Source organism: Sprattus sprattus (assembly GCF_963457725.1).
Source record: "Sprattus sprattus genome assembly, chromosome: 10".
Lineage (NCBI taxonomy): Eukaryota > Metazoa > Chordata > Actinopteri > Clupeiformes > Clupeidae > Sprattus > Sprattus sprattus.
The window spans coordinates 29110883-29134645 of record NC_137908.1 but is presented as its reverse complement, the minus strand read 5'-3'; the positions used below and the strand labels follow the sequence as shown (position 1 = coordinate 29134645).

Genomic DNA, 23763 nt, shown 5'->3' with positions numbered 1-23763 from the left:
ACGCTTATGTAAACCTGTGCACAGACACAGTCTCTCACATAAACAAACCATGCACTTCCTACACTCATGTATTGGTGATGTATTGAGAGACGCATGAATTGGTGATGTATTAAATACATAAATTAATGAATTAACTATCTGGCCCAAATACACCTACATAAACAAGAGGAATGTGCACATTTGTTTGTTGCCCTCAGATTAAGAGCGAGTCCTTCTTGGAGGACATAAATAGCATCCTGAATTCCGGTGACGTACCCAACCTGTACGCCAGTGACGAGCAGGAGCGCATACTGAACGCCATGAAGCCAGTGGTCCAAGAGCTGGGCCAGCTGCTCACCAAGTCCAACCTCCAGGCTGCCTACGTCAAGAGGGTCCGCAGCAACATACACACCGTGCTCTGCATGAGGTAATCCCACAGCACCCTGGCAGTGACGGAAGACACAAAGTAGGACCAGAGTGGTGGTGCATCACACCTCTGCAACAGTATTTCATAGAAGCATAGCAGAAGAAGTAGATAGCATCAGTGTCAAGGTTACAGAGTAATTATATGGTGTAGCTTAAAGTGAAATTAGATGTAGTGATCTTGCTTTCGAAAGACCTCATCATACCCAGCCCGGGGTAATAGAGTCACAGCATACCCAGCCCGGGGTAATAGAGTCACAGCATACCCAGCCCGGGGTAATAGACTCACAGCATACCCAGCCCGGGGTAATAGACTCACAGCATACCCAGCCCGGGGTAATAGACTCACAGCATACCCAGCCCGGGGTAATAGACTCACAGCATACCCAGCCCGGGGTAATAGAGTCACAGCATACCCAGCCCGGGGTAATAGACTCACAGCATACCCAGCCCGGGGTAATAGAGTCACAGCATACCCAGCCCGGGGTAATAGAGTCACAGCATACCGGTTTGGCCTATTGTTGAGGCTGTGTTGTGCTTCTTTGTAAACTTGTCTGTAAATAGATGATTCCTAATGCGAGCCCCCTCTCCCACACACAGCCCTATTGGAGAGGTGTTCCGGGCGAGGCTCAGGCAGTTCCCCTCGCTGGTAACCTGCTGCACCATCGACTGGTTCAGCGCCTGGCCAGAAGAGGCGCTGGAGTCCGTGGCCTCCTCCTTCCTCGAAGAGCTGCCAGAGCTGGAGGCCACCCCAGCTACCATGAAGGGCCTGGTGAGGAGACAGACAGAAATGGGGCCGGAGTGGTGTGTGAATGTGTGTGTGTGTGTGTGTGTGTGTGTGTGTGTGTGCGTGTGCGTGTGCGTGTGCATGTGCGCGTGGGTGTGGGGGTGTGTGTGTGTGTGTGTGAGCTAGACAGTGAGTAATTGAGAGAGATCAAAAGGCAGAGTTAGTTCCTCTGTCATATTTTGTGACCATATACTGGCTAGATGTTAGTGTTAAAACTTGGTGAGCAGAGGAAGCAGTAACACTTAAATCCTGAGATATCTCTCCCCCTCTGCAGAGCCTGATGTGTGTAAGGCTCCACCAGATCACGGCCAGGATGTGTGGGCAGTACCTCGCTGAACTGTCACGCCACAACTATGTCACACCGAAAAGCTACCTGGAGCTGCTCGGCATATTCTCAGCCCTCATTGGCTGGAAAAAGCAGGAGCTGCACGGAGCTCGAACGCGCATGAAGACTGGCCTGGATAAGGTGATAAGGTTTTCTCATAAACTTAGTCATACAGAACTCTCAATAATGAAAATGAAGAATTTCTCTCAATTGTTTTGGGTTCGTTCCCAGCAGAATCCGTATTTTAAAATATCCGGTTTGGCTCTCCACCTTAAAATTATCATTCCGAAAACGGTCAGAACCAAATGAAATACTGATTAATAACGTTCCATATAGGGCTGTGTGTGTGACATGACAATATTCTAGTGTCAGTGGGTTCCTCAAAGAAGACAATTCAGGGCGTTGTATCATTTGGCTGCAAACCTTCAATCATGAAAGAATACAAGCAGGAAACATTGTTGCACACTGAGGAAAAAGAGAGGCAAGTCTAACTTTTACATAACGAAGACACAGGCGGTGACAGAGAACGCTGAACTAATACGGGGAACTCCACAGGCATCAAACAGCAATAAACACAGATGAAATGATAACAGGAACACACTCTAACATGAGATATGAATGAGGGAAACATGAGCTACATTCTAATTTGGAACATTTACACAGAAATAACACACTTATGGTGCGTCTTAATAGTCTTAAAATGCTGTCTTAGCACCCTGGTGTCTTAGAAGAAGAGAAGGAAGTACTGTCCCATTCTGCTAAATTGTTTTCTTAGGGGTCATAAGACACCTTAGAATACGTCATATAACGGTCATTTTTCAAGGAACCATCGGTGTAGCCTTGATGCTGTCTACTACCCACAAACCTTTGCGCCACGACCCTCCGGCAACTGAAAAATGTAAACAAAGATGGCGGACCAACTCCGCTGACGGTCGTGTTTTGTATGTAAATGTACATGTTTTCAGCGTTTTTGCGCTTAGATTTTTCAAAAGTTACCGAGGAATAGACACCGCACTATCCGATAACACCATCATTGTAACCATCAATAATGGTTGATGTGATTTGCGAGGCGTCAGTCAGCCAACTTTCTTACATCAGTACGTTAGCCTACGTAAGTTAGCTACGTAATTCACCCTTTGCTAAGCCCCGCCCACCTTAACTACTGTTGCTACGCCTGACAAGCTTTCGTACCTGGCATATCAATCTCAATGATAAGTGCCGTTATCTGACGTCCGCAGAGAGATAATTACTAATTTCTGGAGTTCAGGGGAGATCTCTGAAAGAACGAGGCAAAAGGGGCTTCAGTATGCTTTTGAGGGATACATACATGATATCTGCGCGAAGTCAGACAATGGGGAAATACATATTAAAACCTCCGGCAACCCCCCTGATGCTCCCACGTAGGAACTGACACAGGGAGAGCAGCAATCGGATTGGGGAAGTCGTGTGTCGGCCGTCATTTAACAAAATGCTAAAATATATTGAACAGTATGTCAAAGCGAGCCTGCATCTTGTCTCTTACAATTTTATTTTACGTTAAAATGTACGCATTCTAAACAAAGAACCGTAATCATTTGCAAGCAATACTGAGATGAGTTAACTATCCGCTAGCTTGATAACATTAGCTTGTCCTCATGTTGGAGACTTAACAAAGTGCCAAAATACATTCAACAGTATGTCAAACGCGAACAGTAGATATGTATCTTATAGTCTCATTTTACGTTAAAATATGTGCATTGTGAACAAAGAACTGTAATTGTATGCAAGCAATACTGAGATGAGTTAGCTCGCTTGCTAACATTAGCTTGTTGTAAGCAAATATAAGTGTTCTTTGTAAACATTCAGCTACGATTGGGGCCTCCCACACTTCTTTATTCACTCACGGCATTTCTCATATTGAGTTTTGGGAAAGCAAAAATTCAACCCCACCCTCCAAACTCTTTGGGTATCGGCTGTCGGTTTTGCACAACCCATAGGCACAGTGCTTCGGAATCTTCACTTTGCCAAATGCTTGTCAGGTCCTCCGCGCTTAGTTACCCGTTGCTAAACTACGATTGGCCTGGGGCAGTTTTTGGGCGTGGCTTAGCGAAGGGTCAATTAACCTACGGTCTTTCAGCATACTAACGTCATAAAAGAACGTTCGTAAACAACGTTTTTTTTAATAATCTCACCCTTAAAAATTACCTCGCACAGCTCTCTGGATGAGACACCAAGGTTGTAAGACAGCTCTCTTACATTTAAGACTATTAAGACACACCCTTAGTTCAACACACACAGCATGCTGGGAGCTCCCCCCAGACTTTCACTTACGTAATGTGGAAGCTTTGCTAACCCCCTTCACTTTACAATATTTATCTTTTGGACAATATGAAAATGTCTGTTGTTAGATATATTGAGAGATTGATAGATCATTATTGATTTTACTCTGTAGTCTCTATCGCTAATGCCACAAAACAAAAATGTATTGCATCACTAGCTAGGAGTGCTGTAGTCCAATCTGATATCCGAAATTCATCCTTTGTTTGGATTGCGATCGTTGTCAATCACAGAAATGGGTGTGACCTTCCACCCGCTGTGTGCTCAAGTACATCAACGAAAAGAGTGTCACCTGCAAAGCAAAACTAAAATATATGTAAACTTTTATACATTTAGGCTTTTTCTGTATACACAAAGCAAGATTTTGGTTGTAAATGCCAGGTCATTTATTGTCAAACAACAACAAAAATGTTATAGCCTTCTCAAAGCTTCCACACCTAAATAATGGCTTCTTCAGAGTTTCCCAATATATCTGTGTGCTCTCCTGTCTCTATGTAAACAACTCAGTGTTAATTATAGTCCATTTCTTTCATGAATGTCTTTTTGTCTCGGACTTTTAATAGTATGTCCTCATTTCCTGTGGATTGTATACAGACGACCAATTATCCTGGCCTTGTGTGTAGTCTTCTGTTCACTGTCATCAGATGCTCATGGACCTGCTGTGTTTTGTCTGAGGTTTGGTTGAGCTTTCTGTAGCTTTGTCTGTTTATGTGGGTGTGTGTGCTGTTTATGTATTGTGAAGTTAGTGTGTTCTTCGAAGAAGACAACAGTGCCTTTTTCCTTTTTTTTTTTTGCTGAAGGCCTTATATTCAGGGTGTCCGCGGGGTCTTAAAAAGTCTTAAAAAGTCTAAAATTACACATTTTCCATTTTAGGCCTAAAAAAGTCTAAAATATAGCGATTTTTTGCACTGTATGTCTAAAATTGAGTTTGAGTAATTTAAGACCTACGTTTCAATGCAAAAACATATTTTTTTACGTCCTTTTCCACGCCGTTCTGTTTTTTCTTTTCCTGTAATGGGCGCAGTTATGGTCCGTGTAGTTCTACATGACATGTTGCTGTTAGTGGAACGTAATAAGAAAACTACGGATGTGAAACGGAAATGTACTCTCGTCACTTGCAGACAGTAGCAAGTATTTTGATTCCCTGTGTGCGAGCAAGGCGGGAAGTTATGAAGTAGAAGACGACTAAATGGCAGAAGAAGATGGGGAAATGCAAACTCAATGATAACTCTCGCGACCGGAATTTTCGGACTGGTTGAAACGCGTTCCCAACGACAGTGAGGCTTACTGCATTCTCTGCAAAAGAACTCTAAAACTCGGGACCCTGGGCATTAAGGCACTGGAATCGCACACAAAGTCAAGTAAGCACCAGGACTCGGCAAATGCGCCGCGAAATTCGCATGGTATAGCCCAGTTTTGTTCTGCAGCTAGCAGAAATAATACCTCTACCGGTAGTACTAGTTCTAGTGCTGCGTCCAGCATTTGCGATCAATTGGGCTCAGTTGGCAGAGCAAGCAGAGGGCAAGGCTGGCAGCAAAATGGCAGAGCTCCTCTCAAAATCCAATGCTCTGAGGAGGGCTGCTAAAGACAAACTCTAACAGCTTAAGGTTCTGGAGGATGAAATTGCCACCAAAAGTGCACAGCTTAGAAGCATGTAAAATAATGGATGTATATATGTTTGTTTCATTGACAATAAATGTCAATTGACCGCAGTCTGGCTTTGTTATTTCTTTTTTTGATACTCCGTGAAGGTCTTAAATTGAACCCATGATGGTCTAAAAAAGGTCTAAAAAAGTCTAAAATTGCACTTGTTAAAACCTGCAGACACCCTGTATATTGTGAACGCAGACAGGCAGAAAACACTGATACCACAGTAACACAGGGGCTAACACACAGGCATCAAACAGCAACAGGGACGAAATGATAACAGTCACATGTAAACACCAGGCACAGAAGGGAGACATGAATCACGGTACTAGGACAGAACACTACAGATTAACTGACACACGCCCAAAGCATGCTGGGAAACCCTCAGCATGTATCTGGCTGGCGTGGAGGACCCCTGGGCTGGCAGCGGTGCATCTGTAGTTTTTTTAATTTTGATTTCAGTTTATATTTTAAATAATTTTTTCATTGCTAGTTTTAGTGTTAATCATAGTTTTAATGAACTATAATAAACCTGGTGTGGAGAGTGTCCTGGTCAAAGCCCCCCCTCTGCCAGCAGTGTATGAAGGCCTCAGTACCCAGAAGTAGCCTGGCTCAGGACACATCGACAACCAACCTTCTAGCAACCGTCACCTGCAGCAACTTTCTCCCATGCATCTGTGCCCACTCTCCCGTGACTGTGGTTATGCTGAGCATGGTTGCCTTTCAATGCCACAGTTCCAGCTCACTTGTACCAGGCAGCTTCCTGGGACAGTCCAGGGAGAAGGTTCTACCCCGTGTGCAGTTGGTGCCTTACAGGTTGCAGTCATTGTATAAGCTGTACGCCTGGCTCCCCACAGTGGTAGCACCCCTCTGTGGACTGCCCCGTCGCTCTCCGTGGTCCTTCCCGCGGCCCCATGGGAGTGTGGTGGTGGCTTGTTCAGTCACTTCCTGCCCCTCGGTTTCCTCTGGGTCAGCCTGGTGCGCCAGTTGCCTCATCGCAGGACATGCTCCACTCCCTCTGCCTCTGCCAGGGCTGTTACCAGGGAAGCGGGTGCACTCATTGGAATGTGCTTCCGGGAGTCGCTTCTGCTGCAGCCCCTGGATCAATGCCTGGAGCGCAAGCTCTTCCTGCTTGAAGTCATCAAGAACTTCTTGAAAATCCGCAGGCTGAACCAGCGCTGCAGTGCCCCCTCAATGGCCAGCCGGCTGGCCCACTCTACTGGTTGGAGATGCAGCACTTTACCTTCCAGAGCGAGGACGACTTGGACGTCTGTCTCCTCTGCCAGCATTGAACCAGGCTGCCAGCTGGACCTGGATGAGGTACATCTCAAGTTTGCTCTCTCCGTCTTAGCAGGGCAGCTACATCGCTCCTTGCCAGGGTGCACCCATTGTCATGGTGTCGGCTCCAGGCGGCGATTTTTGAAGCTCCCAGCGTGTCTATCCTGGACACACTAGTGCACCGGGTCCTGGTGGACCTGCAGTGCTGACACCTGATCCTGGTGGGGTTGCCGGGTTCCGGGTTCCTTAGTGTCAACAAGACTCTATGAATATAGGCTAGGCCTTTGGCTGTGCCCTGCTGCAGGTGGTTGATGAGCTCTCTGATTCTTTGCAGCGTTGTCATCCTCAGCTACTCCTCACACCAATGTAACAATGGTACGTTCTTCGAAGAAGAATAAAGCGTGTTGTTTCCTATTTTTCGCTGAAGGCCTTTTATTGTGACGTGCAGACTGGCAGGAAAAACTAATTACACATTAATTACGGAGAAACAGAAGGCAGGTCTAACTTCGACATAATAGAAAGATGGTGACGGTAACAGATACGCTAACTAACAGAGGGGCTAGCACACTGGTATCAAACAGCAATAAACGCGGATGAAGCGATAACAGTCGCATACGGAAAAAGGGGAGACATGAATCACACTACTTGGACAGATATATGGCTGATTGGAGTCTCTTGCCCAAAGCATTGAGGGAGACCCATAGCACGCCACAGGATAATGTACTGTTTATCATGTACATGTTATATAATGTCTTTTCATGTATTCATGTATTTCTGTATGACTCTGTTTGTGTGTGTGTGCATGTGTGTATTTAGCTGCTAAGCACAGCACAGGACGTGAGTAAGATGCAGGAAGAGCTGGAGATGATGAGACCTCTTCTGGAGGAGGCTGCCAAGGACACAGTGGTCACCATGGAGAAGATCAAAGTATGAACTAACAAAGGGGCCCCTTGTCTGACCCTCTCACTTTGTTGTGTCAGGGCGTAGACTGTCAGTGCGTGCACATGATGGCAGTAATTCGATTTCCGCCAAGCCCCGATTTTTCTCTCCATGGGGTCTCCATGGGGGGTTTACTGCGTTATCTCACGGCACATGGCAGTGACAAATCCAGATCTTGGCCGAGTCAGTTCAAATCAAATGTAGAATGTTTACAAGCTGGCATCTGCTACCGTTGATTATACAGTAAATAAGTTGTGAAATGAAACAAAAACACACCACAGTTAAAGTTGTATTAGTATTGATTGATTCACATCGATATGAATGGATTACATGACTAACAAGTGGTGGAAAAGTAATATGAAAATATTTGTTCACTGAATTAGAGCGTTCTGTCCAAAACAGTTGCGTTTCAGTTTCAAAGTTTCAGTTTCGGTTTCAGTATTTCAACGTGAATGAGAGGGAGCACAACAACTGAGCGTCTAGCAGCATTATCATATCATAGACATATATGATGCATGTATATGTCTATTGGCAGGATCTCAAGCACGTGCAGTTGTTGTCCAATTGGAATCTAGATTCGAGAGACACATGCGCGCGTAGTCCGATTCCCAGCGCAATCCGATCGTTTATCCAGGGGTCTACATCGGAGTCCAGTCGGACTCAAGACGGACACAGGAAATCTAGATTTGGGGAGACACATGAATCGGATCTTCGATTTAAATCGGACTGAAATCGGAAACTGGACACATGTGTCCGCACTGAGTGTTATGTCTGTATGTGTGTGTGTTTGTTCTTGTGTGCTTATTTGTTTATGTTTGCCTCTTTTATTGCATTTGCAAGTGTGTGCCTGTATGGGTGCAAATACATGTGTGTGTGTGTTTGTGTGAGTCTGAGTTTGTGTCTAATTGGATGTCTGTATTTCTTATGACCACAGGAAGACACTGTGGTTGCTGAGGAGACTAGAGTGGCAGTTCAGGCGGAAGAGGCCAAAGCCACAGAGAAGGCGCGAGTATCACAAGCCATCGCAGACGATGCCCAGAAAGACCTGGATGAGGCTCTGCCTGCCCTCGACGCGGCCCTTACCAGCCTCAAGTCCCTCAACAAGAATGACGTCACTGAGGTGTCACTTTTGACAACCATTGCCAGCAATCTTACTCCATGTTATGAGACACAACCACTCTCACCACTGGTTTTGAGGCACAATATGCATTTATGAATGATTGCAGACATGTCTTTTTAAATCAGCGCAGTCAGTCAGTCTACTGAAGAATAGTAGACTGAAGAATATTTTCTGTGGAAAATGGATTGGAATGCTTCTCCCTCTTCATCCTTTCTTGAGAGTCCATCCACCCAAAACATATGAAGTGCATTTTATGGCAAGGGGTAGTGATGGATAACGTTTTTTTTAAACCAAGTTAAGGATTTAATTCGCACATCCCACCTTAAAACTATGAAATGAACTGAACTATGAACTAGTTAAGAATTTAAATGGTTAACTATGAATGGAACGATTCATGTTTACTTGTATGAACTGAACTTTGAACTAGTTCATGAGAGGTGTGAACTAGCACAACACTGTGGATTGGTTTTTGAGACTTCAGATACCCATCATTATTTACCAGCCTGAACCAGAATATCTCCTTTGACAAATACTGTAACTGGCATTATGATTTAGTCTATTCACACATGGCCTGCCCTCCTTACAAAATACACTTGTGTCTTGTATGTATAGGTGCGAGCCATGCAAAGGCCACCACATGGAGTGAAGCTGGTCATTGAAGCTGTGTGCATCATGAAAGGCATCAAGCCTAAAAAGGTTGCTGGAGAGAAACCAGGCACTAAGGTGGACGACTATTGGGAGCCAGGCAAGGGCCTTCTTCAGGACCCAGGAAAGTTCCTGGAGGGCCTCTTCAAGTTTGACAAGGTTGGAGAGCATCCTCTGTACCTACCTCAGGGGCAGCTGTTCTAACCTGCTAGCGCCCTTTTGAGGCATAATTTTGTCACATCTAACACATGTGTTTAGCAATGAAAAGATTTGATTGTTAGATGTGTGAATAGAAACGTCCAGAAACAATGGAATCAGTATTCTGAGCATCAGTTTTGGTCTTGTAGCGTCACAATTACTCCCCCCTTCCCAGCTCCTAATGATGACATAACCAGGTACAAGAGCAAGAAAGGAAAGAGAAACGTCCAAACAGAGAGTGCGCTCAACCAACTAGTTCCACAGGCTACAATCTTTTGTACCATGTTTAAAGAAACCTGTATAACGCAAACGCATAGGCGTGTGCTTTCTGCTGTTTACTCTGTGCTCTCTAGCGTACATACTGTACATCTGCCCCATATTTAGATGACCATTACAGGTTGATCTCAGACTTTATGTTGACTCCAGGCCTTAGTGTTCGGTGTATTTCCCCTCAGGAAAATATTCCTGACTCTGTGATCAAGCTGGTGCAGCCGTACATCGACAATGAGGAGTTCCAGCCGGCCTCCATCGCCAAAGTGTCCAAAGCCTGCACGTCCATCTGCCAGTGGGTGCGGGCCATGCACATCTACCACTTCGTTGCCAGGGGAGTGGAACCTAAACGGGTATGACCTTTGACCTTAGTTCACCAAAACGTAGTGTCATCCTTGGTGAGAATTGCCTTTTTTGGATGATATCTAAGCTTGTTTTGAAAAATCGTTGTACTTCTTGAGACTGGACTGCATGTTAACTTTGGCAGTTAATGCACCAGGCTGTTCATTTGAAATCAAAGTTTTTGAGCTTGTTCAATTACACACTCTAGTGGTATTGATGGGCTGATGGACACAGATTGTTGATTGTTGGGCCTGTTGATTCATCATTAATCCCCAGTAATCTTATTTTCCAATCTCCCTGTGCAGCAAGCCCTGCAAGAGGCTGCTGAGGACCTGGCTGCGACGCAGATCATCCTGGATGATGCCAGGGAGAAGCTGGGCACTGTGGAGGAGGGCATTGCCATGCTGCAAGCCAAGTACAGCGACTGCTTGGCCAAGAGGGACGAGCTGGACAGCAAGTGCCAGCTGTGCGAGAAAAGGCTTGTCCGCGCTGACAAGGTTTTTACAACAAAACTAATGAAATTCCCCCCAGGGACAGTTCAGTCACAGAATTCACAGCACAACACTTTTCCTCCATCACATTTCCCACCTCCCACAGTTACAGGGGCGCTGACTGGCGGGGAAAGGTGGTACTGATTCTAACGGCCCAGCCCAACGCAGCACGGCCCACGGCCCGCGGATGGCAATTAATAATATAATATTAATATTCTTGCCTTTTTTTTTTAAATGTCTCATTACAAAGAAATGGTAATTGGAAATTAACGTATTAAACTCACAACTGTCGATTTCCATAACGTTTTCGTTCGTTATTTAACATATTGTCATTTGCCCTTCCCCCTGAGCGCTTGCGAAATGGTTCGGCCGCAACGCGCGATGCGTTGAATCGAACAGCATCCGAAATGCGAGATGCTGGCACTGGCAGCCATGTGGTCTTATTATAGCCTGATCATTATCTAAACCCATGTAGAAATACTAATAAAGTGTCCAGCGTATGATTTGAACAATGTGTGCGTGTGTCAGTCAATCAAAGTGGTCTGCGTCTGTCTGCATAACGTGTGCAACCAGCGTTACAATGTATTTGTTTCTGCCTAACGTCTCTTCAAGACAGCCAGGATTATAGCCATGGAGTTTAGCTCAAAGTAAACGTTGCAAGGAGTGAAATTGTAAGTACAGGTAGTTACAGAATGTGGCTGTATCTGTTATCTGTAGTTGTTAACGATTGTTACCTGCTCAAATGTAGGTTTACTTGAGGTTAATGAAAGGGAATATTGTAATGTAGTGGGCTATGTTAACACTAAGCTAGCTAGCTATTTTGTTAGTGTGAACGAGCAAATTCGAAATACAAGAAATAACTACCGACATCTCTCTATTCTTTGCATTAATATATCTCTCTAGTATTTCGAAACAATAATATCAGTCCCTACCTATAGAATGTTGGTTTTTATATTCAGTTATTAATGCTAGTGAATCTTAATTTGACATAATTAAAGTGAATGCATTGGGTGCCTTCCATTTCAGCCCATTATACAATATATTTATCATTGATAATGAAGATTTATTTCAAATGGGCACCCCAAAAAATTGCCGCGCGCTGCGCGCGCAAACAGGCCTCTCCCCTACAATCTTTCATAGGGCCCAAAATTCCTGGCAGCGCCCCTGCACAGTTACATAACAGATACGGCACCAATCCACTCATGCATGTGGTAAGGTTATGTGTGGGTAACATTGAAAAACTCTGGCTGTTTTCATATTGCTACCGGTTTGTCATCAAGACTACGGATTAGATGACTGTGGTAAGGAGGGTTAGAGCAGTGGGGGGCAGTGGGGGGCAGTTGGTTGCCTTGTTTGTTTGAATTGTTAATACGCCTCTCTTCCTGTGTGTGCGACAGCTGATTGGTGGTCTGGCTGATGAGAAAGTGCGCTGGAAGGAGACTGTGCAGAACCTGGAGTACATGGTGGCCAATGTGGCTGGGGATGTGCTTCTCTCAGCTGCATATGTAGCCTACCTGGGTCCATTCACTGTGAGTCTCTTCCCGTGTGTGTGTGTGTGTGTCTATGTGTGCCATCAGGTATCACAAAGATTTTTATTTTAAATATTTTTTTATATAGAATGTTAGAACTAAACCCATTTTAAACAAAGAATGTGATCACTGGCATCAGGATCATCATCCCCTTTCTAAAGATAAGAAACCTTCCACCTCACCCGAGTCTTCACCCGAGTCTTTCTGTTCTGCACAGCTAGTCTTACAGTGTCTTAATGGAGGTGCTGTGTGGTGATATGTGTGGTATTGTTTGGGCAGGGGGAGTATCGGGCAGACATGGCAGAGGAGTGGATACGGGGCTTTAAGGAGCTGGGAGTCCCCCACACCGAGCCCAACCTCATCAGCACTCTGGGAGACAAAGTGAAAATCCGCTCCTGGCAGGTCGGCTTGTGCACCTCAACTAAGCCATGTTATGCCCATGTTTAGATTGTTAAAACAATTGGGTTTTGAAAAAAAAAGTGTTTTTTGTGCCTTTGATATTATCAGCTCCACTTTGGGTTAAAAGATATTTGAGTTACATTTTATTTTGTTTTTGTATAGGTATATGTATATCTTTAAGTATTTGTGTGTGTGTGTTTGTGTTATGTATTTGTAGATCACAGGCCTGCCAAATGATAATCTGTCTGTGGAGAATGGAGTCATTTTTCAGTACTCCGAGCGCTGGTGTCTGTTCATTGATCCTCAGGGACAGGCCAACAAGTGGATCAAAAACATGGTGAGCATTTAGAATTTTAGCCACATGTTAAATCTGCAATAAACCTGTCGATGTGATCCACTCCATGCATTTGGAGCCCAGCACTTCTACCACACGGCTCTATTTTTCCACAGGAGCGGGACAGCGGATTGGACGTGCTGAAGCTGAGTGACCGGGACTTCCTGCGCAGCCTTGAGAACGCTATCCGCTTCGGGAAGCCTTGTCTGCTGGAGAACGTTGGGGAGGAGCTGGACCCGGCGCTGGACCCAGTGCTGCTGAGACAGGTGCTTCACATCACACTCCGCTAGAACATAAAGTTCTACACTGTAAACCCAGACAGTTCTACTAACTCATTAACATTATGTATTCAGTACTTAAAACCTGGTATTTAGTTGACCCAACTTAAAATGTATTAGTTTTCTGAGCAGGTGAAGACGTTTGAGTAAACATTGGGCCTCATTTATAAAACGTACTTACACACAGAATTGATCTTAGACTGTGCGTGCGATCAAATCCACGTCTAAGTACAGATTTATAAAAAAAACGTCTTAGACGTAGAAAAGGACCTATCTCTACGTCTGGTTTCAGTTTGTGTAAGTACATTTCCTTGTGGCAATACTGGAGTACTGCAGGAATTCAGAACTCTCCGAGCGCCGACACGCAGTTTCATCATCATCATAGTCAGTAGTACCACCGTCACCATCAGGGCTAATGGTGAAAGGCCAAATTAATGTTTCGCTCAATAAAATCAATTAAACTATTAGAACAATTCACGTCTAGTAGGTATTCCGTTTTAATTTCACAAGTGTAAAACATTTCGCTAAATCTATAGCCTATAAAAAGTCTAATAGTGGCTTAGTTTTCAGTAGGAGATATGGCTGCATTGGCGTTATTAGAGGATATTGCCAACTGCGCAATAAGGAGGGAAAGGGTTTTTCGTGATCGCGCAGACTTTTTGACACAGGATGATGTATGGCTGATAAGCAGGTACCGCTTGCCGAGAGCGTTGTGCCCAAATGGCGCACCAGATGCAACAACACGTTCAGGTTTGGTCTGTTCTCGGATTCTTGGCTACAGGAACGTTCCAACGAGAAATTGGAGACCAGTCATCATAAAGCAGAATTTCGCCCAATGTTCATCCCAGTATTATCCCTGTATATGGCTGCAATTTATTAGATTTCCATACAGTGCCCAGGAACAGCATAATGTGAAAGAGGATTCCCTGCGAAAAACAGGGTTCCCAATGTATTCTCATCCAGATTGCGCACACTCAGACAGTCTGGGAAGCCCACTTCAATACAGCACATGCCCGGGCGCGGTTGGCAGTGGAGCGCAGCAAAGGCATGCTGAAGTGAAGGTGGCGATGGCCGGCGAGGCTCCGATGCTGGAGCAGCAGGTGCTGCTGCCGCAGATGCGGCCGCTGGTGCTTCGGAGACGTGTCTACTACATGTTACATACTTTGATTTTGCCATTACGCCACCAGACAGGCTTTCTAACATTGTTTTGGCCCACATCTGCTCTTCCATCAGCAGGACGTCGATGTCAGCCTCACTATAATTCTACTGTTAAAATGTTTCTTTCTTGCTTGCCGTTGTCAGAGAGTTTGTGCTTTGAGAATGCGCTCTGTTTGTGCATTGATAATATGCTAATTAGATTAAATAGGGGCGTTTTGAGGGCGGAGATTCAGTTGCGCACAATTCCACGGTCATTTGTGATTTATAAAGGAAGGATTGGCGTACACGTGTTTTTTTGTGTGTACGTTTGTTTTCTGTGGATCTCACTTACGATCATTTCAGAAAATGACTTACACAAAATATAGGATGGTTTCTACGCAACTTTTTATAAATGAGGCCCATTGCCTGATAACTCAAATTTGTTTGGTATCTGACGTCATCAACGTCGTTGAGAACACCATTGCAAAGCTCTTGTGATGAGAGACGGAGACAGCAGACTTAAGGTAGAGGAGTCGTTTAGTAATCCAGAGGTTGGAAGGTTGCTAGTTCGATTCCCCACTCCTCCTTACCAAGTGTATAAGTGTGAACCCCTTAACTGCTCCTGATCTATAAATGCAAAATTCCTTGTAAATCGCTTTGGATAAAAGCGTCTGCTAAATCACAGATGTAAATGTAAATGCAATGGCAACATTGGGAAGGCGGTTGACCAATGACAGTTCTATCTACAGTAAGAGCTTGTCCCAAGAAGTTGGAAAGTAAGGAAGATACCCTTTCAAAAACGTAATAACTAGTTTGTGAAAGACCCAGAGAAACACAAATATCCGACGAGGCAAAATCCTGGAATAATATGAGTTCAGAGAACTCAAAAATTATGAAAATGATAACAAAATAAATCAGTATAGCCGATGTATAATTTTTAAGTTAAGTTTACTTTAAAAAATAAATATATATGTACTCAAATTGTATTATGTAATCGGTTACAGTTTAAGTACTCTGAACTTGTTCAGGTTTACAGTGTAAAGTCCATGGCTCAGTCCTCAACATGTCGCTCCTTCACCTTCTCAGACGTTCAAGCAACAGGGCAATGTTGTTCTGAAGCTGGGAGACACCATCATCCCCTATCACGATGACTTTAAGATGTACATCACCACCAAGCTGCCCAACCCACACTACTCCCCAGAAATCTGCACCAAGGTCACCCTCATTAACTTCACCCTGTCACCAAGGTACTGGCTTCCAAATAAGTTCCATGTGTCTGTCACAACCAAAGCCTTTTACGAAAGTTACCAAAGTGGTGAATATTCAGTAATGAGTTTTTAGTATCAATACATCTCTATGACTCATTTATAACAATGATTGAACCACTGCATAACAGCCTTACATATACTGTTATCTGTTCCCATCTGAGCTGTTGTGGATTTCTAGAAGTACTCCACAGTATTTAACCTACAGAAGCTCATTCTCACAACAGCATCCAATGGTCAAGGCGTCTGGCTGTCATCTGACCCTGAGCATCTCTTGTTCTTTGTGTAGCGGTCTGGAGGACCAGCTGCTGGGCCGGGTGGTGGCCGAGGAGCGGCCTGACCTGGAGGAGGCCAAGAACCAGCTAATCGTGAGCAACGCGCGCATGAAGCAGGAGCTGAAGGAGATCGAGGACCAGATCCTGTACCGGCTCAGCTCCGCGGAGGGGAACCCGGTGGACGACGAGGAGCTGATCCGCGTGCTGGGCGCCTCCAAAATCAAAGCCGCCGAGATCCAGGTCAGGCAGCTGGATGGAAAACGATTCATTTAATTCATTACTTATTAAAGTGTTTTGTGCCTGTACTGAATATCCAGTAAAGTGCTTAGTTGTACCATGCTGATCCATCAGTTAGTTTTAAATGGTGTTATGCATTTAAACTGTCATTTTTAAAGAGCTGTTTTTCATTGCGAGATGAAGTGCACTGCACGGGTGACTTGCCAAATCATACATTCCATTTATGTAGTTTAATCCACTTTGGATTGCAGAATGGCATTGATGAACATAAGTGTTTGTGTAAAGAAAACCATAAAGGCTGGACAGCCATAATTGACAAGCTTTTATTGCAGGATGGTCCCTCTATCCTATCACAGCTCCTAGACTATATTATAACGTAGTGTTATTGGCAGGCCAGCACAGACACTCTTGCACTGGAGTGGTGTCATTCTGGACAGTATTCAGTGATGATGCTCTAAACGGCTGTCCTCCTCCGCAGGCTAAAGTGAGGGTGGCAGAGGAGACGGAGCGGGACATCGATGCCACCCGACTGGAGTATGTGCCCGTGGCCGTCCGCACCCAGATCCTTTTCTTCTGTGTGTCGGACCTCTCCAACGTGGACCCCATGTACCAGTACTCTCTGGAGTGGTTCCTGCGCATCTTCATGAATGGAATTGCCAACTCAGAGAAGGCTGGTGAGATTTGATTGGTGATGCAAAAAACTATGTGTCAAGGGGAGAGCATAGGACTGTAAAAAATATATATTTAATATTTTAAGTTTTTTACTGCACTGTTGAGTAATGCCATGCTTTTGTCTTTCACAGGCCTGGTGGAGGAGCGCATCATCAACATCAACGAGTTCTTCACCTTCAGCCTGTACAGCAATGTGTGCCGCAGCTTGTTTGAGAAGCACAAGCTCATGTTCGCCTTCCTGGTGTGTGCCCGCATCATGATGAACGAGAACAAGATTGATATGGTGAGAGAGACTTCCATGGCTTCACACACACACACACACACACACACACACACACACACAGCATGCATGCACCCATGCACCCACCCACACACACACACTCTCTGCTGATTGGAATACTTCGAACAGCTATATCTGCAGCAAACATATGACAAGCACAAAGGTCAGTCAAGATGCCCTAGACTAGAGGGTGTGGTCGTCTAAACAAAAGGTCATCTCTTCCGTGTTTGACCATCTGTCAAAATCTGATGATTGCAAATGGCAGATATATGAATATTTGACCTACTTATGCCAGTTGTTAGGTGGGCATCTCTGATCTCTGATAACCTCTGACCCCAGGCGGAGTGGCGCTACCTGCTTTCGGGAGGAATGGCCCAACAGCAGCTTCCCAACCCCGCCGTGGCCTGGCTGTCTGACCGTGCCTGGCAGGACATCCTGGGCCTCAGTGCCATGCCCAACTTCAGCATCCTGGCCGACAGCTTCTCTGACCACGTGTTGGACTTCAAGAACATCTTCGACAGTAGCCAACCCCACAGGTCACCTGCAGCACAAACAAACTTGTCTGCTGTGTGTTTATATCAGATTCAATCTGTTTGTATCATATTATATGTATATAAGACAGAAGAGTTTGTGTTCATGTGGGTTTGCGTGTCATGTGTATTTTGCATGCATGTAAACCTAGTGATGTGTGTCTGTGTGTCTGCCACACACGCCACCAGGTATCTTTCTGTGTATGCGTGTTTGCATTGATGACTCTGTCCAAGATGAAAGACCCAGTGTCTGTCTCCTTCTGCCTGTGTGAATGCAGACATCCTGTACCGGGTGAGTGGGAGGAAAGGCTGAGCTCCTTCCAGAAGCTTCTGATCCTGCGCTGCCTGCGAGCCGACTGCCTGACCCAGGGCTTGCAGGACTTTGTGGGTGCCCAGCTGGGACAGCGCTTCATTGAGCCTCAGGTGCGTCACTGAGACAAGAGAGCCATAGACAAATCCATATTCTAATCTATATGACGTTTACCAAAGAGTGTACACAATCTTGAGTAAGTCATTATTTTGAGGCTAAGGCTGCTGTATCTGTCATGTTTGGCACCCTGAGGTTAACTCTCACGAGGTTTGCTCTTAATTTTACATTCTGAAAACATTCCTTACACATGTCACATATGTGTGTTCATTTTCCCCTGCCCTGCCCAACAACTGTGTGTGCGTGACCCATCTCTATTGCTGCTCTCCCCAGACGTCCGATCTCTCAGTGGTGTTTAAGGAGTCGTCCCCCACCACCCCGCTCATCTTCGTGCTGTCCCCTGGAACCGATCCTGCCGCCGACCTCTACAAGTTTGCCGACGTCATGAAGTTCTCTAAGAAGATGTGTGCCATCTCTCTCGGCCAAGGCCAGGTCTGCACGGGAGGCGGAAGCCTGGGAATGTTCTTGTGACCCACATTTTTTTTTTTTTTTTTTTACACCACTAAGAAATCTCTTTATGTCTTTCTTTCATATACAGTGAGAGACACTGTCCTGGTTGGTACGCTAATTGCAGGTCTATTTTTAAAGCTGCCACCAAGGACTCAGAGTCCTTTGCCACCTTTTAAAGAGATGTTACATTCTCAACCAGCTGAGAGCTGAGGTCTGTAACAGCCTCGAGGTAGTGCGACCGGGACCTCTTGACATGCACACTTCGTGTTAGCCCACTCCACTGAGTTTCATGTGCAGAGGATCCAGTGTATTATCCCACATTGATAACTTGATCAGTACCTGAAAGGTCGTCCCCCACTGTGTTGCTATTGTGGTTGAGGCTGATGCTGCATGGTTCACTTTTATGACCAGGTCAGGATTGTGCCAACGATGTGCGAGTGTGCGCTCACTCTGATTCATAAGTGCTTTTCTTGTGATGTGTGAACAGAACTAAGAGAGTGGAGCTCTCAATCTGTCCATCATAATCATTTCTACAAACTGAAGAGGCAGACTTGTTTCTTACACAGTCAGGCTAACTGATGTTGTGTTGGCAGGGGCCCTGGGCTGAGGCCATGATGCACGGTGCCATGGAGAGAGGCAAGTGGGTCTTCTTCCAGAACTGCCACCTGGCACCCAGCTGGATGCCTTCTATGGAGCGGCTCATTGAGAACATTGATCCAGAAAAGGTGAGAACACCCTCACAGACGAATTGTAGACTGTGAACTCAACCTTTCTGGGTGCCATTGTGGGTCAGCAGATGGGGTATAAATCATGTGGTCTTGGGTAATCTGTTTCAGGTGCACAGAGACTTCCGGCTGTGGCTCACGAGTCTGCCCAGCAACAAGTTCCCTGTGTCTGTTCTCCAAAACGGCTCCAAGATGACCATCGAGCCTCCCAAAGGCCTCAAGGCCAACCTGCTGAAGAGCTACCTGAGTTTCACTGATGAGTTCCTCACTTCCTGCTGCAAGGTCAGGTCTCATCACCATCTCTTGCCTGTTGAACACTGTCACCTCCCTGTAGTCTAGGATGATATCACTCAGTCTTCTACAACGTGTGTGTAAATGTATCATCACATTGTGTCAATGCTGTTCTCTGGTCCTTCACCTCTCTCTTCCACCAGGTGTCGGAGTTTAAGTCTCTTCTCCTGTCCCTCTGCCTGTTTCACGGAAATGGCATCGAGCGCAGGAAGTTTGGGCCTCTGGGGTTCAACATTCCATACGAGTTCACTGATGGAGACCTGCGCATCTGCATCAGCCAGCTGAAAATGTTCCTGGACGAGTACCAGGAGACTCCTTACAAGGTTTGGGAATCTGCCTCTCTCCGTCCACAGACTCCCTCTCTCTGTCCTCTCACCTTTTTACTGCCTCGTTCTTTTCTTTTACTGGACGCTTTTCATCTCCACATCTGGTTTGGTGCGTTTTGTTCTACTCACCTCTCTTTGCCCTTTCCCTGGTCCCTCTCTTTATGCTTTTTTCTTTTCCATTTCCTTAGCACCTCATATCCTTTGTGAGACATGAATCAGTAAATGCATTAAATATCTTCCTTGTCATACTGGAAATATGTATAGCATTGGAGGTATTTACAAGGTTAATCTTAAATCTAATCAGAGCAGAATAACTTGCATATGGAACATAGGCCAAGCTACTGGCAAGTGCTACTCCCTTAGCCTCCAGATGAAATAAGAATAATGTTTGCCCGGTGTTGTTTTAAATGAACCCTCTCCTTCCGTGGCCTACTAGGTGCTGAAGTACACGGCCGGTGAGATCAACTATGGCGGTCGAGTGACAGATGACTGGGACCGGCGCTGCATCCTCAACATCCTGGAGGATTTCTACTGCCCTGCTGTCCTGGAGCCGGAGCACAGCTATTCACCCTCAGGGGAGTACAGGCAGATCAGCACCGACCTGGACGTGAAGGTGAGCAAACTTGGAGTTTGCACGCTCTTTCTCTCTCAGAGAGAATGTCCAGATAGTAGTGCAACAAAAGGCAACTCTTGTTATTTCATTTTTGAACAGCTGTTCTGTTAATGGCTTTCCACAGGGGTACCTAGCATATATCCGTGGCTTGCCCATCAACGACGGGCCAGAGATCTTCGGGCTCCATGACAATGCCAACATCAGCTTTGCCCAGAATGAGGCGTTCACTCTGCTGGGCGCAGTGGTGCAACTTCAGCCCAGGGCTGCAGCCAGCGGGGGCAAGGGCAGAGACGAGGTACAGAGGCCCATGTGTATGAGCACCACAGGTCACAAGCCCCCAAGGATAGGATTTTATCTATGGCATAATGGGCCATCAGGGCTTTCCCAGTGGCATATGGTCATTTTTTTACCCAGAATTTCCAAATCTGCAACAGTGAATTAATGGAATGATTTGACCCTAAAACATTAAAGGTCTGCCCATGCAAACTTCAGATGTGATGGCAGGAAACAGAATCAGTCAAAGAATGCTGTTTTGCTGATTTGAAGATATATTCCATTTCACTCCCTGCCAGAACATCCTGGTCTTGCATGAATCTGCACCAGCTTTAGTGCATGCAAAGCTTTAGTAAACAGAGCCTAGGGGTACTCTGTGATGTGAATGGATGAATGTGTTCCATGTGAGGGGCTTTCAAATACACCTATTTCTCTCCACCTGCAGATTGTAGAGGAGATTGTGGCTGGTATCCAGGAGAAGATTCCTTGTCCCATTGATGTGGAGGAGGTGATGACCAAGTATCCTGTTATGTATGAGGAATCCATGAACACAGTTCTCATCCAGGAGGTCATAAGGTAGCCCTACTCTCTCCATCACTAAATGTGCAGAGACAGCATTTTAAAGAGACAATTTGGCACTCACTCTGGAACATAACCTGATTATAACCCCTTTCTAATGACCTAATTTAAGAAAACAAAAGCCATGTTCTGACTCTATACCCTATCTCTATCTTGTAGGTATAATAAGCTACTAGAAGTTATATCCCAGAGCCTGATTGACCTGGTGAAGGCTTTGAAAGGCTTGGTGGTTATGTCATCCGAACTGGAGCTAATGGCCAATAGCCTGTTCATCAACACTGTTCCAGCTATGTGGAATGCCAAGGCAAGACCAGTCAGCTTTGTATTCAGCAGAAAAAGTCTGAGAATGATTTTTCACAGCCTTGTAATTCTACTCCCCAGTAATACGATGAAGAACTTACAAGAAATGTAAATATTTGTCTACCCTCCCTCAGGCTTACCCCTCTCTGAAGCCCTTGTCTTCCTGGGTGTCAGACCTCCTTCAGAGGATCAGTTTCATGCAGGGCTGGATCTCGGATGGCATTCCCTCTGTGTTCTGGATCAGTGGCTTCTTCTTCCCGCAGGCCTTCCTGACGGGAACGCTGCAGAACTTTGCTCGCTGTTCTTTAGTCTCCATTGACACCATAGGGTTTGACTTCAAGGTCTGACTTCACTCTACACACATACACACGCACACACACACACACACACACACACACACACACACACACACACACACACACACACACACACACACTTTTGCACTGTCAGTATTACTATAGTACTACCAGATGGTGGTGAAACACTTAATATATCTGTGTATGAAGTCTATATTGCCATGTTCTCCAGGTGATGAAGGAATCGCCTGAAGAACTGACAGCGAGGCCTAAGACAGGCTGTTTCATCCATGGCCTTTTCCTGGAGGGAGCCTGCTGGGACGCCCAGGCCGGGCTGATCGCTGAGTCGCGGCCAAAGGAGCTCTACACAGAAATGGCCGTATTCTGGTTGGTGCCTGTTCCCAACCGCAAGGCTCCGTCCTCGGGCATCTACGTCTGCCCCATCTACAAGACCCTGACGCGTGCTGGTTAGTCTACTGTGTGAAACTGGCTGAAACAAGGCCAGTAAAAAGAGATTTGAGAGCCTGGGAATGTCTGGTGGATGAGTTGTTGCTGCCTGTGTGCCCTTGGGGGCCTTTACAGCTCTGCCATTCGCTAAATTACTCCAGTCTTGCCTTTCACAAGTCGCCCTCCAGATTGGATTCCTCCCCTCATGTGTAAAGCGATATGCCACATTGTTCTGTTTACTGGGACCACTTCCAGGCACACAGACAAACTCACTCTGATTTAAATACAGATAAGATCAAAGTTGCCTTAGAAATGAGCAGATGGATGATTTTGGCCTGTGCCTTGATCTCGACCTCTGTTTACTCTCTCTCTACTTCACAGGAACTCTCTCCACAACGGGTCACTCCACCAACTACGTCATCGCTGTGGAGCTGCCCACCGACCGTGCCCAGAGGCACTGGATCAAACGGGGCGTGGCACTCATCTGTGCATTGGACTACTGAACACGCCCACACATACATTACTGAATGTATTTTTTGGAGACAAAGTCAGATATGCACACAGACAGACTTGCACACTGCTTTTCCTGGAAGCGCTCTCAATCAAAACCATATGTAAGCAATGATTAAAATATGATATTGTTAATATTAATGGAAATGCTTCTTGCAGATGTAGAGGAATTAAGAGAAACACCTTGGAATGTATGATAATGGTTTTTATTCCTGGGGCACCGCCATAAACCTTTTTTTGAAGGCACTTTCAGAGTTTAGATTGCATCAACTAACATTTTTGAAGTTCCCACATTTTATGTCCCTAATTCATTTTTGTGGATATGTTTGGACTTGTTGGATAATAATTTTCTCAAAACATTTACACTTATAATCTCTGACATTGCTGTTTTAATCCCTGAATAGCATTAAAGGAGCATGAATTATGGCCAAAAAGTATGGGGGCAAAGACAGCCTTGGTGGGTTGCATGTATATATTGTGTATCCCTGTGTATGACTCCATTGTGCAGTCTTTAATAACTGTACATATGAGCTCAAGTTATACCATGAATGTTTATTAGGTCTGACATTGACTACACCCTTTGCTGAATGGAAATAATGATCTTTTGGCTGGTACCATACCTGAATGTGCCAGCAGTCTCTCCTGCCATGCCCTTTTTGGTATGGTGTTAGTATTGGCATGGTAAAAAGCATTCAGGTCTGTAAGCAAAAGGACAGAAACCTTTTAAGGGACAAAGGAACCAATTACGAATAAGAGAATATGCGTTGGCTATGTGTGAGCACCATGCTGCGTGCGCTTCTCCTTTAAGAGACAAGCGGTTGAGAAATTTG

General features: G+C 45.4%; 1 protein-coding gene across 1 annotated transcript in view; it reads left to right on the top strand.

Annotated features, from left to right (window-relative positions):
• dnah1 (dynein, axonemal, heavy chain 1) overlaps window positions 1–22926 on the top strand; it is a gene marked incomplete at both ends in the record, with an annotated part of 47427 nt that extends 24501 nt beyond the window's left edge. The window contains 29 exons of the mRNA XM_080846130.1: window positions 198–406; window positions 1003–1174; window positions 1464–1655; window positions 7572–7682; window positions 8629–8814; window positions 9427–9618; window positions 10113–10280; window positions 10575–10766; window positions 12158–12289; window positions 12569–12691; window positions 12906–13025; window positions 13139–13288; window positions 15524–15684; window positions 15992–16217; window positions 16693–16888; window positions 17018–17169; window positions 17506–17702; window positions 17975–18119; window positions 18397–18555; window positions 19167–19298; window positions 19410–19580; window positions 19733–19912; window positions 20352–20528; window positions 20653–20823; window positions 21247–21377; window positions 21540–21684; window positions 21815–22021; window positions 22209–22443; window positions 22805–22926. Coding sequence (XP_080702256.1) covers window positions 198–406; window positions 1003–1174; window positions 1464–1655; window positions 7572–7682; window positions 8629–8814; window positions 9427–9618; window positions 10113–10280; window positions 10575–10766; window positions 12158–12289; window positions 12569–12691; window positions 12906–13025; window positions 13139–13288; window positions 15524–15684; window positions 15992–16217; window positions 16693–16888; window positions 17018–17169; window positions 17506–17702; window positions 17975–18119; window positions 18397–18555; window positions 19167–19298; window positions 19410–19580; window positions 19733–19912; window positions 20352–20528; window positions 20653–20823; window positions 21247–21377; window positions 21540–21684; window positions 21815–22021; window positions 22209–22443; window positions 22805–22926 — 4854 coding nt within the window. The remainder of the gene's footprint in view (window positions 1–197; window positions 407–1002; window positions 1175–1463; window positions 1656–7571; window positions 7683–8628; window positions 8815–9426; window positions 9619–10112; window positions 10281–10574; window positions 10767–12157; window positions 12290–12568; window positions 12692–12905; window positions 13026–13138; window positions 13289–15523; window positions 15685–15991; window positions 16218–16692; window positions 16889–17017; window positions 17170–17505; window positions 17703–17974; window positions 18120–18396; window positions 18556–19166; window positions 19299–19409; window positions 19581–19732; window positions 19913–20351; window positions 20529–20652; window positions 20824–21246; window positions 21378–21539; window positions 21685–21814; window positions 22022–22208; window positions 22444–22804) is intronic.
• Between the last annotated feature and the right edge of the window lie 837 nt (window positions 22927–23763).